At 42.0% G+C, this 15,542-nt stretch overlaps 1 protein-coding gene across 1 annotated transcript in view; it reads right to left on the bottom strand.

Moving 5' to 3' along the window:
- Positions 1–15,542, bottom strand: part of DNAH8 (dynein axonemal heavy chain 8) — a 347,089-nt gene that overhangs the window by 160,732 nt on the left and 170,815 nt on the right. Inside the window, exons 44-49 of the mRNA XM_003404207.4 lie at positions 15,086–15,220; positions 13,011–13,172; positions 6,986–7,232; positions 6,627–6,868; positions 6,400–6,540; positions 3,647–3,884 (exon numbers count right to left, since the gene is read on the bottom strand). Of these exons, the coding sequence (XP_003404255.4) occupies positions 3,647–3,884; positions 6,400–6,540; positions 6,627–6,868; positions 6,986–7,232; positions 13,011–13,172; positions 15,086–15,220 (1,165 nt within the window). The remainder of the gene's footprint in view (positions 1–3,646; positions 3,885–6,399; positions 6,541–6,626; positions 6,869–6,985; positions 7,233–13,010; positions 13,173–15,085; positions 15,221–15,542) is intronic.

Genomic DNA, 15,542 nt, shown 5'->3' with positions numbered 1-15,542 from the left:
ACAGTCCTGAATCACAGTGTAATCTTTTTGCAGACATTTAAAACGACAATCGGGAGCCATTGGTGGCTCAAAGGTTAAGCACTCAGCTGCCAACTGAAAGGTTAGTGGTTTGAACCTACCCAGTGGCTTTCAAGGGAGAAAGACCTGGTGATCTGCTTCCCTAAAGAGTATAGCCTAGAAAACCCTATGGGGAAGTTCTACCCTGTCATATGGAGTCACCATAAGTCAAAAATCAACTTGTTGGCACCTAACAACAACAAAATGACAATTTAACTCAACAATGTAGAACCAACAACACAAGAAATTCATTTGAAATGACAACAATATGAACAGCTCTGACCAAATTTGCTTAGCCAACAGCGACTGTAGGACATCACAGATTGTAAGACATGTTCCGAAGATGCTAAAATCCTAGAGATGGGAAAAGAACAAGTAAAGCTCTCTTTATTCACAGATGACATGACCATCCATGGAATCCTCATAGAAGTTACCAGAACTAGTGAATTCAGCACGGTCAGAGGATACAAAGTCATCTAGGCATGGAGTTTTCTTTGTGGGAAGCATTTTAACTACAAACTCAATTTCATTAGTAGACTATTTAGGATATTTAATTTTTCTTGATGAGGTGTGGTAGTTTATATCTTTCAAGGAATTTGTTCATTTTATCTATGTGTCAAATATATTGACATAAAATTGTTTCTAACATTCCCTTTTTATTCTTTAGTATCTATAGGATCAGTAGTGATGTCCCCTCTTTCATTCCTGACAATGGTAATTTATGTTCCTCTTTTTTTTTTTTCTGACAATTTTGGTAAGATAATTATTGATTTTTTTCAAAGAACCATCTTTTGGTTTCATTTATTTTTTTTCCTACTGTTCTATATCATTGATTTCCACTTTGAATATCATTATTTATTTCTTCAGCTTAGTTTAGGTTTAATTTACCCTTCTTTTTCTAGTTTATTAAGGAAGAAGCTGAGGTCATTGTTTAAAAACCTTTCTTCTTTTATAATATAGGAATTGAATGCTATAAATTGCCCCTACTGAGACTAGTTTTATGACCCAGAGTATCTTGGTAAATGTTTTGTGTACTCCTGAAAAGACTATGTGTTCTGCTGTTTTGGGGTGGATTGTTCTATTAAATGCCAGTTAGGTAAAAATGGTTGATAGTGTTGCTCACATCTCCTACATCCTTACTAATTTTGTCTATTTGTCCTATAGGTTATTGAGAAAATACTGACACCTTTGCTATAATTGTGGATTTATCTATCAGTTTCTGTTGTTCTCTGGTACTCTCTCTCTCTCTCTGCAGAACCCTTTTCTGGCAATCTGCCCGGCCAAGTCTAGCCACCTTGACCTCCCCAACCTCAATCTCTGCCTCCCCATTTCAGCAATATTGCCATCTCTGCTTGGTTTTCCCCTCCCTGAGCTTCTGCTGGAAACTTCCTCCAAGCAGTAAGCTTTGTTCAGTTACCTTGTTCACTTCTCTCAGGGATTGTAGCCCTGTGCTGTCTGTTGTCCAGTGTCTGAAAAACATTGTTTCATACATATTCCCCCCTGGTTTTCTGAGGTAAGAGAGTACACCCAGTTCCTATTACTATACTTGACTGGAAGCAGAAGTCTACATATTTAATTTTAAATCTAAAAATGATATCTTCCTCAATGATGTTAACGTTAACACACTCACACAAAGGGTGGATGAAGCATGAGCTAATGAAGGCCTGGCTAGACATTTATCCACAGGAGATATTTTACAGTCCTATATAACTACTGGAGTCCTGGTGGAGCAGTGGTTAAGAGCTCCTCTGCTAACCAAAATGTCAGCAGTTCAAATCCACCAGCCACTCCTTAGAAACCCTATAGGTCGGGTCTACTCTATCCTGTAGGGTCACTAGGAGTCAGAAGCAACTCTATGGCAATGGGGTATATATATAACTACTAGGAGCCCTGATGGTGCAGTGGTTAAAGCGCTCAGCTGCTAACCGAAAGATCTGTGGTTTAAACCCATCAGCCACTCTGCCGAAGAAAAGACCCAGTCATCTTCTTCCATAAAGATTACAGCCTAGGAAACCCCACGGGGCAGTCCTACTCTGTCATATAGAGTCGCTATGAGTTGGAGTTGGCTTGACGGCACACAACAACAGCATACTTTTGATGGCACACAGGACGGTAATTATTCAATTGGTGTCATTATTGGCTACCATCCCAGTTCCCTAACCAGAGCTACATCAGGGTTAGAAAATTGCTGCTGGTGGGTTTTCACCCTGAGTAACTTGGGGCCTGTACTCTGAGTAAGGACAACACGCTCAAAGGGAGGCAACCTGAACCTTCAAGCATGACAGAGCTCTGGGTTGCTCAGTAGACAGCCCTGTGGAAGAGTGTGGCTCTGGATTCTGAGGGAATTCACATATAGATTTAAGGGTTCATATAATTGTTAGTTTATATCTTGACTTCCCTTCTGCCAACCCAAATGTCTAGTCATATGTTGTAGGTTATTCTGGCCAAAGATAGACAGCTTAAAAACTCCTTTCATAAAGGCCCTTTAAAGCACAAAATTTCACTTGATTCCCATTTTCAGTATGAATCTCCCATCCTCAGATGTGCGTGGTGTCCCCCAAGCCTGAAAACCTTACGTTTTACACTCTTCAGACGATAATTCTTCGGGATCTTTTGCCAGTGTGGGGTGAGTGCAGTTGCCCAGCAGCTGGCTGTCTGCTAGGAACTGGAAATCTGTTTCATTAGCAGCCTGACAACTAGCCCTCCAGTTTTTAGCTTCACCTTCACCCCAGCGTCCAGTTCCTGAGCCCTTTCGAGGGTTCTGTGATGTACACTGAATCGCCTCTCAACTCCTCCCACTACCAGGTGAGGGCTGCCCTTTGTTCAGTATGCCAAATCGGTTGCCACTTACCTTCTGCTCTCTTGATTTCAAGATTTTGTCATTGTTGTCTATTATCATTCTGAGTTTACATATTAAAACAAAACAAAATATCTTTGCTATCATCCTAGAAGGGTTTGAGGAAGAAGTAGAGGTAAATACAGTTCTTAGGAAGCCTGGTCTTTCCTCTCTGGGCTCTGGATAAAGGCACCAAGCTCAAGGGCATTCGTTTTACGGAGAAGGGAGCTAGGCCCTGCCACATACAACAGGTTAGGGGCCGAGGTGGTAGCATTGGACTTGCAGGCCTTGTTATGTATCGGTAGGACCCCACCTGCTTGGCTCTCTGTCTACTTATTCTGACATCTCCGACAGGGAAACTGTGGGACTGAACTGTCATTTGCATCACCCGTGCTCTGCACAATGAAGAATCTGTGCTCCTGTGCTGCTGCCTTTCCCCTTCGGGCACTAGAAAGCAGACTCTGTAAGAGGTGTTGCTAATTTATTTATACCAGATTTCACTCAGGCCAGTGCTAACGCTGAGAAGGCAGGAGTCTCTATACCAGTTCCCGGCACAGCCCAAATGCCAAATTCTACTAATAATGGCTTTCAGAGAGGTATGCCCTTTGTGTACGTTCCCTTTCAAAAATGATATTAGCAATGACTTTATTCATAATTGGTGTAATATTTCCCTGTAGAAAAGTTTAGGGAAGCTTCTATTTTTCCTGTTTTTTAACGTCCCATTTCATTTAATATGTAATTCAGGCTGCTTACCATAATCAGTAACATAAAACTCATACATGGTTTGATTTGTGCCTTTTGGTATTTCTGGCAAGCTTAACTTGCTTTGGTGGCTTCGTAAAAAGGCTTCAAGCTTTTCCCTGTTGTCCAGTTCCAGAAGGGCCCCTAAACTCCACATGAGGCCAAACACAAAGAGTTTATGAAGATGTTCAACACACGCAACACCACCTTCTTCTTTGGATGGTATTAAACCTTCCAGAAGAGTGAGAGACTGAAAAAATTTAAAAAGGATAATAAAATTTTAAAGGAGGAAGGTAGAGGAAAGAAAACAAATATATTTCAAGATACTGCTTGGTCACTGTCCTACAGTCAACGGCATTTAGAAGAAACGCCAACCTACTACAGAAAGACTGAGTGATCTAGGGAAGCCCTGGTAGCGTAGGGGTTAAGTTATCTAGCTGCTAACCAAAAGGTTGGCAGTTTGAACTCAGCAGGTGCTCCTCGGAAACTATATGGAGCAGTTCTACTCTGTCCTATAGGGTTGCTATGAGTCAGAATCAACTCGACAGCAATAGGTTTTTTTTTTTTTGGAGTGATCTGGAAGAAAGAACGCTAAAGTGTGGTTTCTACCCTCAGCTTGTGTCACTAACCTCTCTGAGCCTCAGTTCCCTTATCTGAGAAGCAAAAGGCCTAGACTAGATGTTTTCCTAAGGAGCTTCTGGTTCTAAAGTGTGCTGGCTACCAATGTGCCAGGTTAAAGATTTTCTTTTTTTTAGCGTTTTGCAGGGGTCAGCAAGTTATGGCCCGTGGGCCAGCTACCTGTTTTTGTAAATAAAGTTTTACTGGAACACAACCACACTCATTCATTTATATATGGTCTCTGGCTGTTTTCATGCTACCACAGCAGGGGTTAGTGGTTGCAACCAAGAGTTGTGCAAAGCCTAAAATACTTACTACTTGGACCTCGGAGGCGAATATACAACCCATATACAGCAACAGAAAGAAATGTATACTAGTAAGACATTCTCAGTCTTTGAAAGCAAAATTAGTTCAAAATAAAATTTACATTTCTATTACGTCTTTTGGAGCCCTGGTGGCACAGTGGTTAAGAGCTCGGCTGCTAACCAAAAGATCAGCAGTTCAAAGCCACCAGCTGCTCCTTGGAAACCCAATGGGGCAGTTCTACTCTGTCCTATAAGGTTGCTATGAGTCAGAATAGACTCAACGGCAATGGTTTATTATGTCTTTTAAGGAGCCCTGGTGGTGCAATGGTCAAAGCGCTCGGTTGCTAACCAGTCATTGGTTTGAACACACCTGCTTCTCTAAAGATTAACAGCCTCGGAAACCTGTAAATGGGGCAGTTCTACTTTGTCCTACAGGGTCACTATGAGTCAGAATCGACTCAACGGCAATGGGCTTTTGGACAAGGCCTTTTAAAGTAAATACTAAATAACTTGTTGATTTGGGTCTTATGTATTACTTCTACCCTACCAACACTTAATGACTGACATCTCTTACACTGAAAGAGAATCAAAGCATTAAAATGATAACGCAAGATCACCAATACACTAGGATTTTAGGCGAGCCCTAAAAAATCTATAATTAGCTCTGTTTTTTCTAAAGACTGGTAAAGAAAACTGAGTTAGGAAGAAAGAAATACCGCTAACCACTTCTTAGAGAACTGTGTAAAGGTTTTCCCTATCTGATATATACTCAGTTTGCAAAGCCAGATTTTGCCACTCAGGTTTTTCTGATTGCCACAAGCTCCCTTTTGTACTTTTCTACAAAACTGCTAAGTTTTATTTATTTTTTCAACTCTCATTGTTGGATATATTTTTCTGGGACAGATTACTAAGCTGACCATGGGGAAGTCATTTCATGCCTCTTCCCCTGACAGCACCCCCTGAGAAGTGAAAATAGTAAAACGATGACAGTGAGATCGCTAATGAGACCTTTAATAGGAACCAAACTCCTCAGAGTCTCCACAGCCACAGCTCAGAAACATTTCTATGGGCTGCAAGAAGTTTTTATCTTAGAGGCCTGTAAACTACAGTTGGAAACCCTGTTGGCATAGTGGTTATGTGTTTGGCTGCTCTCATGGACTAAATTATGTCCCCCCAAAATGTGTGTATCAGTTGGGCTGGGCCACGATTCCTGGTATTGTGTGATTTTCCTACAGGTTGTAAATCCTGCCTGTATGATGTTAACGAGGGAGGATGGGCGGCAGTTGTGTTAGTGAGGCAGGACTCAACCTACAGGACTGGATTATGTCTTGAGGCAATCTCTTGAGACATGAGACAAACATGCAGAGAGACAGGAGGACTTCGTACCACCAAGAAAACAGTGCCAGAAGCAAAGCATGTCATTTGGACTTGGGGTCCCTCCGCAGAGAAACTCCTTGTCCAGAGGAAGATTGATGAGAAAGCCAACAGAGAGAGAAAGGCTTCCCCTGGAGCTGATACCCTGAAATTGGACTTTTAGCCTACTTCACTGTGAAGAAATAAATTTCTCTTTGTTAAAGCCATCCACTTGTGGTATTTCTGTTATAGTAGCACTAGATGATTAAGACAAGTGCTAACCAAAAGGTAGGTAGTTAGAATCCACCAGGTGCTCCTTAGAAACCCTACAGGGCAGTTCTACTCTGTCCTATAGGGTAGCTATGAGTTGGAATCACGTCAATAGCAACAGGTTTGGTTTTTTTTTTTTAACTACAATTAAGCGGGGGCGGGGGGGGACTTCCAAATCTAAGTAATGAATGCTCCTCCCCCCCCCAAAAAATCTCTTACTTGCATAATATAGTTACACTCTAAGAGCTGCATTTTTGGAGTGAGGTTTAGTTTCATAAATGTATACGTATCTTCGAATGCTTTATCATACAAATTTAGGAATACAGAAGCTTCCTGTGCGGTACGCTTCTTCAACCATGCCTGCAGCAAAGAAACGGAATCTCTGTTTATTGAGAAAATGAAACCTGGGGAGACCCACCATGCCTCCGCTGGTCTCTCCTCCCCACCTGTAATATCGGCCTCCAGCTGAGGGCAGAGCTGCTGATGTAGACCATGCCCATCCGGGACACCGTAGCAGGAGAGGCGTTCTCAATATTGTGGACTTCAAACAGAAGCTTACAGTTAGGGGCCATGGGGATGCGGTCTCCATTAGCTAACGTCAGAGTTTTATTGTCATCCAGCACAGAATTTAAGTTCTCAATCCAAATGGCATCTACGGGGCCATCTAAAATGAGGAAAACGTTTTCACCTGCAAGTAATTAAAACGGGAAATCAGACTCTTAAAACAGAAGTTGGCTAAGCAAATACAGTATTATTAATAAACCGGCAGAGACTACATGGTCACGAAGGAGGGGTTTCTGGATACCTTTTTTAACTTTTAGCGTTTTTCTCCACAGAGTAGAAAAAATCCCATCTGTCCAGTCATTGGTGGCGGTGTCCAGCCTGCCAAACATCTGAGGCGCAGTAATGGCTTTTGGATTCATTCGCATTTCTCTGTGAGGCCTTCCACATTCTGTCAGTGCCTTCATCAGAACTGTGATAACGGTTGTCTTCCCAGAACCACTGGGCCCAAGAGTCATCAAGCCATGGCGTACCAGAGATGTCTCATATAACTACACGATTAAACAATACATGGAAAAAAGGTAACTTAGGAGTCTCTTGCTGACCTTCACAGAAGTAATTTGCTGGAACTTGGAAAGCATCAAGTAAGCTGTTCAGCTATGTGCATTAAAATTACTAGTTCGCTTGTACACCAATCTTCATTACAACCTTATTCACAATAGCCAAAAGGTATAAACAACCAAAAGTGCCCATCAACGGATGAATGGATAAATAAAATGTGGTAATATTACTTAGCCATAAAGAGAAATGAAATTCAGACACATACTATGACACGGATGGACCTTGAAAATATTATGCTGAGTTAAATAAGTCAGACACAAAAGGACAAATGTTGTACGATCCCATTTATATGAAATATCTAGAAGAGACAAATGCATAGTGATTACCAGGGGCTGGAGGAGCAGGCAAAGGGAAGTTATTGCTTAAGAAGTACTCAGTTCCTATGCGGGGTGATGAAAACTTTTGGAAATGCGTACTGGTGGTGGCTGAACAAGACTGTGAATGTAATTAATGATATTGAATTGTACACTTAAAAATAGTTAAAATGGAAAAAAAATTGTTATATATATTTGACCACAACAAAATTTTTTAAAATTCAATATTCAATATTATTAAAAGATGAGAAAATATAAAAAATATATTTTACTAGAGGTAGATAGCAAATTAGCACCACATTATAAAACAATCTACATGATGGAGTAATGACAATGTGAAACTTGAATTGCATTTGGAAATAAATAATTCAGGATCTAGTTTTTGCTCCTCAGACTACTAATCCTTGTGATTCTAGCCTGCTGATTTCTAATAAGCAGTTTTTCCACGCAAAAAACTTTCTCTGCATCCCATGTGAGCATATCGCCCCTTAGTGGTGGCAAGCAGCAACACACATCATCACAGTGGAGAGTCACGTTTCCCATCTGCTTTCTGGTTCCCAAAAGTCAACCAAGAAATGAAGATTCCTGTGCAGGTGTTTTATTCAGGGAGTGCTCCCAGGAGGAACTGATAAGGGAGTGGGGAAATCGGGACAGGAATGGGAAGAAGCAAGTAGCGGTCTGGGGCAAAGTCCCGTAGAGGGCAGGCGTAAGCCTGATCCTGCGGGGGAACTCAGGGGTATGTAAATTACACCTCAATGTTTGTCCCACCTGGAAGCAGGGGAGCTTGACTTTCCTACTCTGGTACCCTTAAGTCCTTAACTAAGAAGAGGCTGATTTGGGAGTGGAGTGGGAAATAAACTCCCAGGCAATTCCTGCTCTTTGTGCCTGACAACAAAGTGGCTCCAGTCCTCCTGAAAAAAACAAAACCAAACCTATTGCTGTGGAGTCGATTCCGACTCATAGTGACCCTGCTGGACAGAGTAGAACTTTCCCATGTGGTTTTCTAGGCCGTAAATCTTTATCGGAGCAGACTGCCACATCTTTCTCGTGCAGAGCAGCTGGTGGGTTCAAGGTGCCAACCTTTTGGTTAGCAGCTGAGCGCTTAACCAGTGCACCACCAGGGCTCCTTAGTCCTCCTGACTCAGTAAAAACCCAGTGCCATCCAGTCGATTCCGACTCATAACGACCCTACAGGACAAAGCAAAACTGCCCCAGTGGCAAATGTGGGCTATGAGAAGCCAAAGCACACAGAGGTAGGGAAGGGGCTCATGGAAACAGTGAAAGGGATTCAAGAAAACACACTGAGAGCATGGAAGTGTCTGTTACAACATCCTGGCTATAATTTTCTTTTTCCCCTTTAAAAAAAAAAGAAAATTTTTTTTTCTTTTTTTTGTAAAATGTATGTAACAAAAAATTTGCCATTTTAAACAGGTTTAAAGTGTACAATTCAGTGACATTAAGTACATTCACCATGTCGTGCGATCATTACCGCCAGCCATTTCCGAATGTTTCTCATCAGCCCAAACGGAAACTCAGCACTCCTTACGTAATAACTGCCCTTCCCCTCGCTCCCCAGCCCCTGGTAACTACTGATAAACATTTGCCTATTCTAGATATTTCATATATGTGGAATTGTGCAATATTTGTCTTTTTGTGTCTGGCTTAATTCACCTACCATAAAGTTTTCAAGGTTGATCCACATGGTAGCATGTATGAGAACTTCATTTCTCTTTACGGCTGTGTAATATTCCATTGTATGGCTTGAACACATTTTGTTCATCCATTCCTCTGTTGATGGACAGCTGGATTGCTTCTCCCTTTGGCTATTGTGAATAATGCTGCAATGAATTTTGGTGTTCAAGTATCTGTTTGAGTCTCTGCTTTCAGGTCTTTTTAGTATATACCTAGGATAGAATTACTAGGCCATATGGTAGTTATGGAAACCCTGGTGGCATCGTGGTTAAGTGCTACAGCTGCTAACTAAAAGGCTGGCAGTTCGAATCCACCAGGTGCTCCTTGGACTCTCTATGGGGCAGTTCTACTCTGTCCTATAGGGTCGCTATGAGTCAGAATCAATTCGATGGCAATGGGTTTGGGTTTTTTTGTTTTGTTTTGTATTATGGTAATTATATGTTTAACTTTTTGAGGAATTGCCAAACTGTTTTCCACAGCAACTGCACCATATTGTATTCACACCAGCAATGCACAAAGATTCCAATTTCTCCACATCCTATCCAACACCTGTTATTTTCTGTCTTTCTGATAATAGCCATCCCAGTCGGTGGGATGTGGTATTTCATTGTGGTTTTTATTTGCATTTCCCTTATGACAATACAGTTATGGGGTTTATTAGGGAAGTAACAGGCTACAACTCGGGACCAGGATCAGGAAGCATGTAGGCAAAATCTCCCTTCTTTAGTGCAACACAGCTCTCTCAGCTCCTCTGGGCCGTGGAGGGCTTCTCTCAGCCCTCTCAGGACAGGCCTCCTCTCTCAGCCCTAGGCCCTTGGCCCCGGGGCTTGGCCCTCCTAGGGCAAGTGTTAAAAAGCTCTTTAGCTCTGCCAATAAGTGTCCAGAGGCATCCCACTTTGCCAGCAAGCTTCCTTCCCGAAGGCTCTCAGTTCTCTTGCTCCATCCGTTGGCACGCCCACTGTAACTCCTTGCCCCATGGTCCAGAAAGTCCATCACGCAGTCTCACACTGGTCTTCTGGTTCTGCTACCACCATTTCTCTGCCATTGCTTATTGTCGTCTTGCACTGTCTCCAGTGTTGCAGCCTTCTCTGTCTCCTGGGTCTAGGAGATTCTTAACACAGGGACCCAGGGTCCAAAGGATGCACTCCAGTCCTACCTCTTCTTTTTTGATGGTAGTGAGGACCCTCCCCACTTTGCTCTGGGATGGGCTCTCTTTTTACCGCTGGCAGGATGGCAAAACTGACCAATTCCCTCATTAGGGTTCCATACACCTTATTTGCATGGCCCCACCCCCAAAGGATCTTGTGCACCTTATTTGCATTATTAGCAGTCTGTCCAATCCCCTGGATGGGCTACAAATGCCTTATTTACATAGTCCCACACAATATTAAGTAATTTACTGCACCAAAAGCAACATGATGGACAGAAAGATGCCAAAAGACATAGGCAAAGTATTCAAGTTTTATTGTAGGTGAACCAACAAAACCAGTTGCCACTGAGTCAATTCTAACTCATAGTGACCCAATTTGCGTCAAAGTTGAACGGTGTTTCATAGGTTTTTCAATGGCTGATTTTTCAAAAGTAGATCACCAGGCCTTTCTTCTGAGGTGCCTCTAAGTGGACTCAACCTCCAGCGTTTCCATTAGCAGCCAAGTGCATTAATCATTTACACCACCCAGGGACCCCACGAAGTGGCACTCCCAGATTCTGAGGGTTCCTGCCCCATTAAGGCACCTAGCTGCAGATGACACCGCCAGGTTGGCATGAGAAACCTATTGGGTCTTTCCGTTTTCCTAGGTTTTTATAATCTACTATCCCTTTCTAGCCGTTCTTGAGATTATAGGCTACATCAAACCTTCTTACCAGGAGTAAGTAACAATGCCAGTAAATTGCTCTTGGTTACTGTGAGCCAGTATAAATCCATACCAGCCTTCTAGAACCAACACATCCCCCTGAGGACTCTTTTTGCAATGATATATGTTGTTGTTCTTAGGTGCCGTTGAGCCGGTTCCGACTCATAGCGACCCTACGCACAACAAAAGGAAACACTGCCCGGTCCTGAGCCATCCTTACAATTGTTGTTATGCTTGAGCTCATTGTTGCAGCCACTGTGTCAATCCATCTCATTGAGGGTCTTCCTCTTTTCCACTGACCCTGTACTCTGCCAAGCATGATGTCCTTCTCCAGGGACTGATCCCTCCTGACAACATGTCCAAAGTATGTAAGACGCAGTCTCACCATCCTTGCCTCTAAGGAGCATTCTGGTTGTACTTCTTCTAAGACAGATTTGTTTGTTCTTTTGGCAGTCCATGGTATATTCAATATTCTTCGCCAATACCACAATTTAAAGGCGTCAATTCTTCTTCGGTCTTCCTTACTCACTGTCCAGCTTTCACGTGCATATTATGCAATTGAAAATACCATGGCTTGGGTCAGGCACACCTTAATCTTCAAAGTGACATCTTTGCTCTTCAACACTTTAAAGAGGTCCTTTGCAGCAGATTTACCCACTGCAATGCGTCTTTTGATTTCTTGATTGCTGCTTCCATGGCTGTTGATTGTGGATCCAAGTAAAATGAAATCCTTGACAACTTCAATCTTTTCTCCGTTTATCATGATGGTGCTCATTGGTTCAGTTGTGAGGATTTTTTTTTTTTTTATGTTGAGGTGCAATCCATACTGAAGGCTGCGGTCTTTGATCTTCATTAGTAAGTGCTTCAAGTCCTTTTCACTTTCAGCAAGCAAGGTTGTGTCATCTGCATAACGCGGGTTGTTAATGTCTTCCTCCAATCCCGATGCCCTATTCTTCTTCATACAGTTCAGCTTCTCGTATTATTTGCTCAGCATACAGATTGAATAGGTATGGTGAAAGAATACAACCCTGATGCACACCTTTCCTGACTTTAAACCAATCAGTATTCCCTTGTTCTGTCTGAACAATTTCCTCTTGATCTATGTAAAGGTTCCTCATGAGCACAATAAAGTGTTCTGGAATTCCCATTCTTTGCAACGTTATCCATAATTTGTTATGATCCACACAGTCGAATGCCTTTGCATAGTCAATAAAACACAGGTTGACGTTCAACCATTTCAAGAGGCAGCATATGACCAGGAATCAATGGTACTGAAGGAAGAAGTCCAAGCTGCTCTGAAGGCATTGGCTAAAAACAAGGCTCCAGGAGTTGATGAAATATAAATGGAGATGTTTCAACAAATGGATGCAGCGCTGGAGGGGCTCACTCGTCTATGCCAAGAAATATGGAAAACAGCTTCCTGGCCAACTGACTGGAAGAGATCCATATTTATGCCTATTCCCAAGAAAGATGATCCAACTGAATGTGGAAATTATAAAACAATATCATTAATATCACACGCAAGCAAAATTTTGCTGAAGATCATTCAATACCGGCTGCAGCAGTATATCGACAGGGAACTGCCAGAAATTCAGGCCGGTTTCAGAAGAGGACGTGGAACCAGAGATATCATTGCTGATGTCAGATGGATCCTGGCTGAAAGCAGAGAAAACCAGAGGATGTTTACCTGTGTTTTCTTGACTATGCAAATGATATACAGGGACGGTGTTTTGATTTCGTTTCAGCATTTACATCAAGTAAGACAAATACCATGTTTTCTTCTATTCAAATGGTGATTTTAATAGCATACACTTATTTTTATATTGATGATAGATAAAAATTTCTTTACCTGAACAAGTTTCAGATTCCAGGGTGGGTGGTTAATCAAACCTTCTTCCTCAACTTGGTTGGCTACTGCAGCTTGCAGTTCCACGTATGTACTACTATCTAGTTGTAATCCTGGAAACAGGTCATTGATTAAGCTGAGGAACAAGGGCTCATCTTCATCAACCTAAAACGTCATGGATTGAAGTAAATTTACTCACCCAGTCAACGGATATGTATGAACTGGCTAGTATGCACATACCACTTATAGCCAGAGAATCATTTATTACCCTCCTAACCAGGCCTGTATCTCCTAGAACTTTCTCCTGAACACCACTGAATCCACATTACCTACAGCATCGTAGCCAAAGTTCCTTGGCATTTAAAGTATTCTACAACCTAGCCTAAATCTACTGTTCCGAGGTTTTATCTCATTGCTTTATCATATGAATACTCTGCTTTGCACAGGCAGGTATGCTCGTTAACCCTAAAAACATGCAATTTACAGTCACAACTCCATGAGAACACAGTATTAATATTTCACATTTAAATTAGGAAAATATCCATAACCCTGCATGACTGGTTCATATGTCAGCTGGAAAACACCATTAAAGCAGTGTTTTGCTTTCTTATAAGCAGTGGGTTTGAGTAAATGATGTCATTAATACATAAATCACCCCATTCCCAACTGCTAAGTATTTCCTGATTTCTCCCTGTCCTTCAGCGCTCCCCTGATACTTTCTTGAATTCTCGTCTAGGGGTTTCAAGAATACCGTTATCTAAGGGAGACAGTGAGGAGTACTGGAAGGAGCAGAGGATTTGGCATTAGAAAGCCTTGTGGACTTTCGTTCCAGTTTCTGACTGACTGTGATGATAGAGTGTGAGTCCCCCAACGTCTCTGAGTCTCAGCTCCCTCATAAGTAAAATAGGGATACTTGTACTATCCATCCCTATCTCACAGAGTTGCCGTGAGGCTCATATAAGACATGAAAAGGCTTTGAAGTATCAGTGAACTTCACAGATGTTAGTTCTTCTCCCTTCTTGGGGGAAAGGTCTGGCAATTTGATCCTGTAAAGATTACAGCCTAGAAAACCTTATGGGACAGTTCTACTCTGTCACAAGGGGTCACTATGAGTCAAAATGGACTTGAAGGCACCTAATGCAACAACAACACGAACAGAGGTAGAAGACTGGACTCAATTTTGAAGATGAAGTCCACTGATGAAGCCTGGTTTCTGCACACCACGGATAAGGGGATGCACTTTCAGCCCTTGTTGGCTCAACCAGTCAGGCAGGATCCTGGATTTTTTGCCTTCTTGCTAGAAGTATAGGGTTAGCTTGGCACACTCTTCATACAGTCATACATCGCTTAACATCCATGATACGTCCTGTGAAATAGGACGTTATGTGATTTGGGCATTGTGCAAACACCATATTACAGGCAGTCCCCAGCTTACCAACATCCAACTTACAGAAAACTTGTACTTAAGAACGGACTACCATAATAAAGCCTATTATATTAAAAATTTGAGTTAAATACAATGGTCCATAATAATGAATACATGCACTACTTTGTGATGCTCATGAAAATATTGTGCAGTTTGGAAGTGTTTCTTAAGTGTTTTATATGCATAGTGACCCTATAAGACACAGTAGAACTTCCCCATAGTTTCCAAGGAGCACCTGGTGGATTCAAACTGCCAACCCTTTGGTTAGCAGCCATAACACTTAACCACTACGCCACTAGGGTTTCCTATATATGCATAGAAAGGTAAAATATACACCATACAGTAAGACAAACACTGAACTGACGCTAAATAAGAACCATATGTACCTGTTCCAACTTACCTACAAATTAGACTTAAAGACAGACTTAGGAACAGATCTTGTTCATAACCTGGGGACTACAAAGCTATATGAGACCACAAACATAAATGTGGTCAGACATTGCCCCAACGGATGTTATGCGGCACATGACTGTACTTGCAACTATTTATTAGTGCTCACAGCTCAGCATGAGCCAATCTCCACTCATCAACCGAGTAGAAAGAAATCAGGTCAAAATCTTGGAAGATAAGTGAATTTGGAGAGGAAAGATACCAGTTTAGACAGGTTCATATCTCTTAGCCCTCTCATGACGGTGCTTAATTCACTGTCTTCTGGTCTGGCTCTCTTCTGAGCCCCAAGTGTCCTCAATACAGATAGAATATTTCTCAACCCAAAGTCATAATGAACCTAAAAGGGAAAAAGAGGGAAAAAAAGCATTATTTAATTGAAACTCTCTAAATGTAGACCCACAACATACATATACACACACAGACACATACAGCACACTCACCCCCATTGCTGTTGAATCAATTCCCACTCATAGCGACCCTCTAGGACAGAGTAGAACCATCCCATAAGGTTTCCAAGGAGCAGCTGGTGGATTCCAACTGCCGATCTTTTGCTTAGCAGCCGAGCTCTTAACCACTGCACCACCAGGGCTCCTATATACACATAAGTAGATATTTTGAAATTTATTTAATACTGTAGTTCTAGAATGGCTGAGCTGCTG

Source organism: Loxodonta africana, chromosome 1 (genome assembly GCF_030014295.1).
Source record: "Loxodonta africana isolate mLoxAfr1 chromosome 1, mLoxAfr1.hap2, whole genome shotgun sequence".
Taxonomy (NCBI): Eukaryota; Metazoa; Chordata; class Mammalia; order Proboscidea; family Elephantidae; genus Loxodonta; species Loxodonta africana.
The sequence above is the reverse complement of the archived record's forward strand: the minus strand, read 5'-3'. Positions and strand labels throughout refer to the sequence as shown.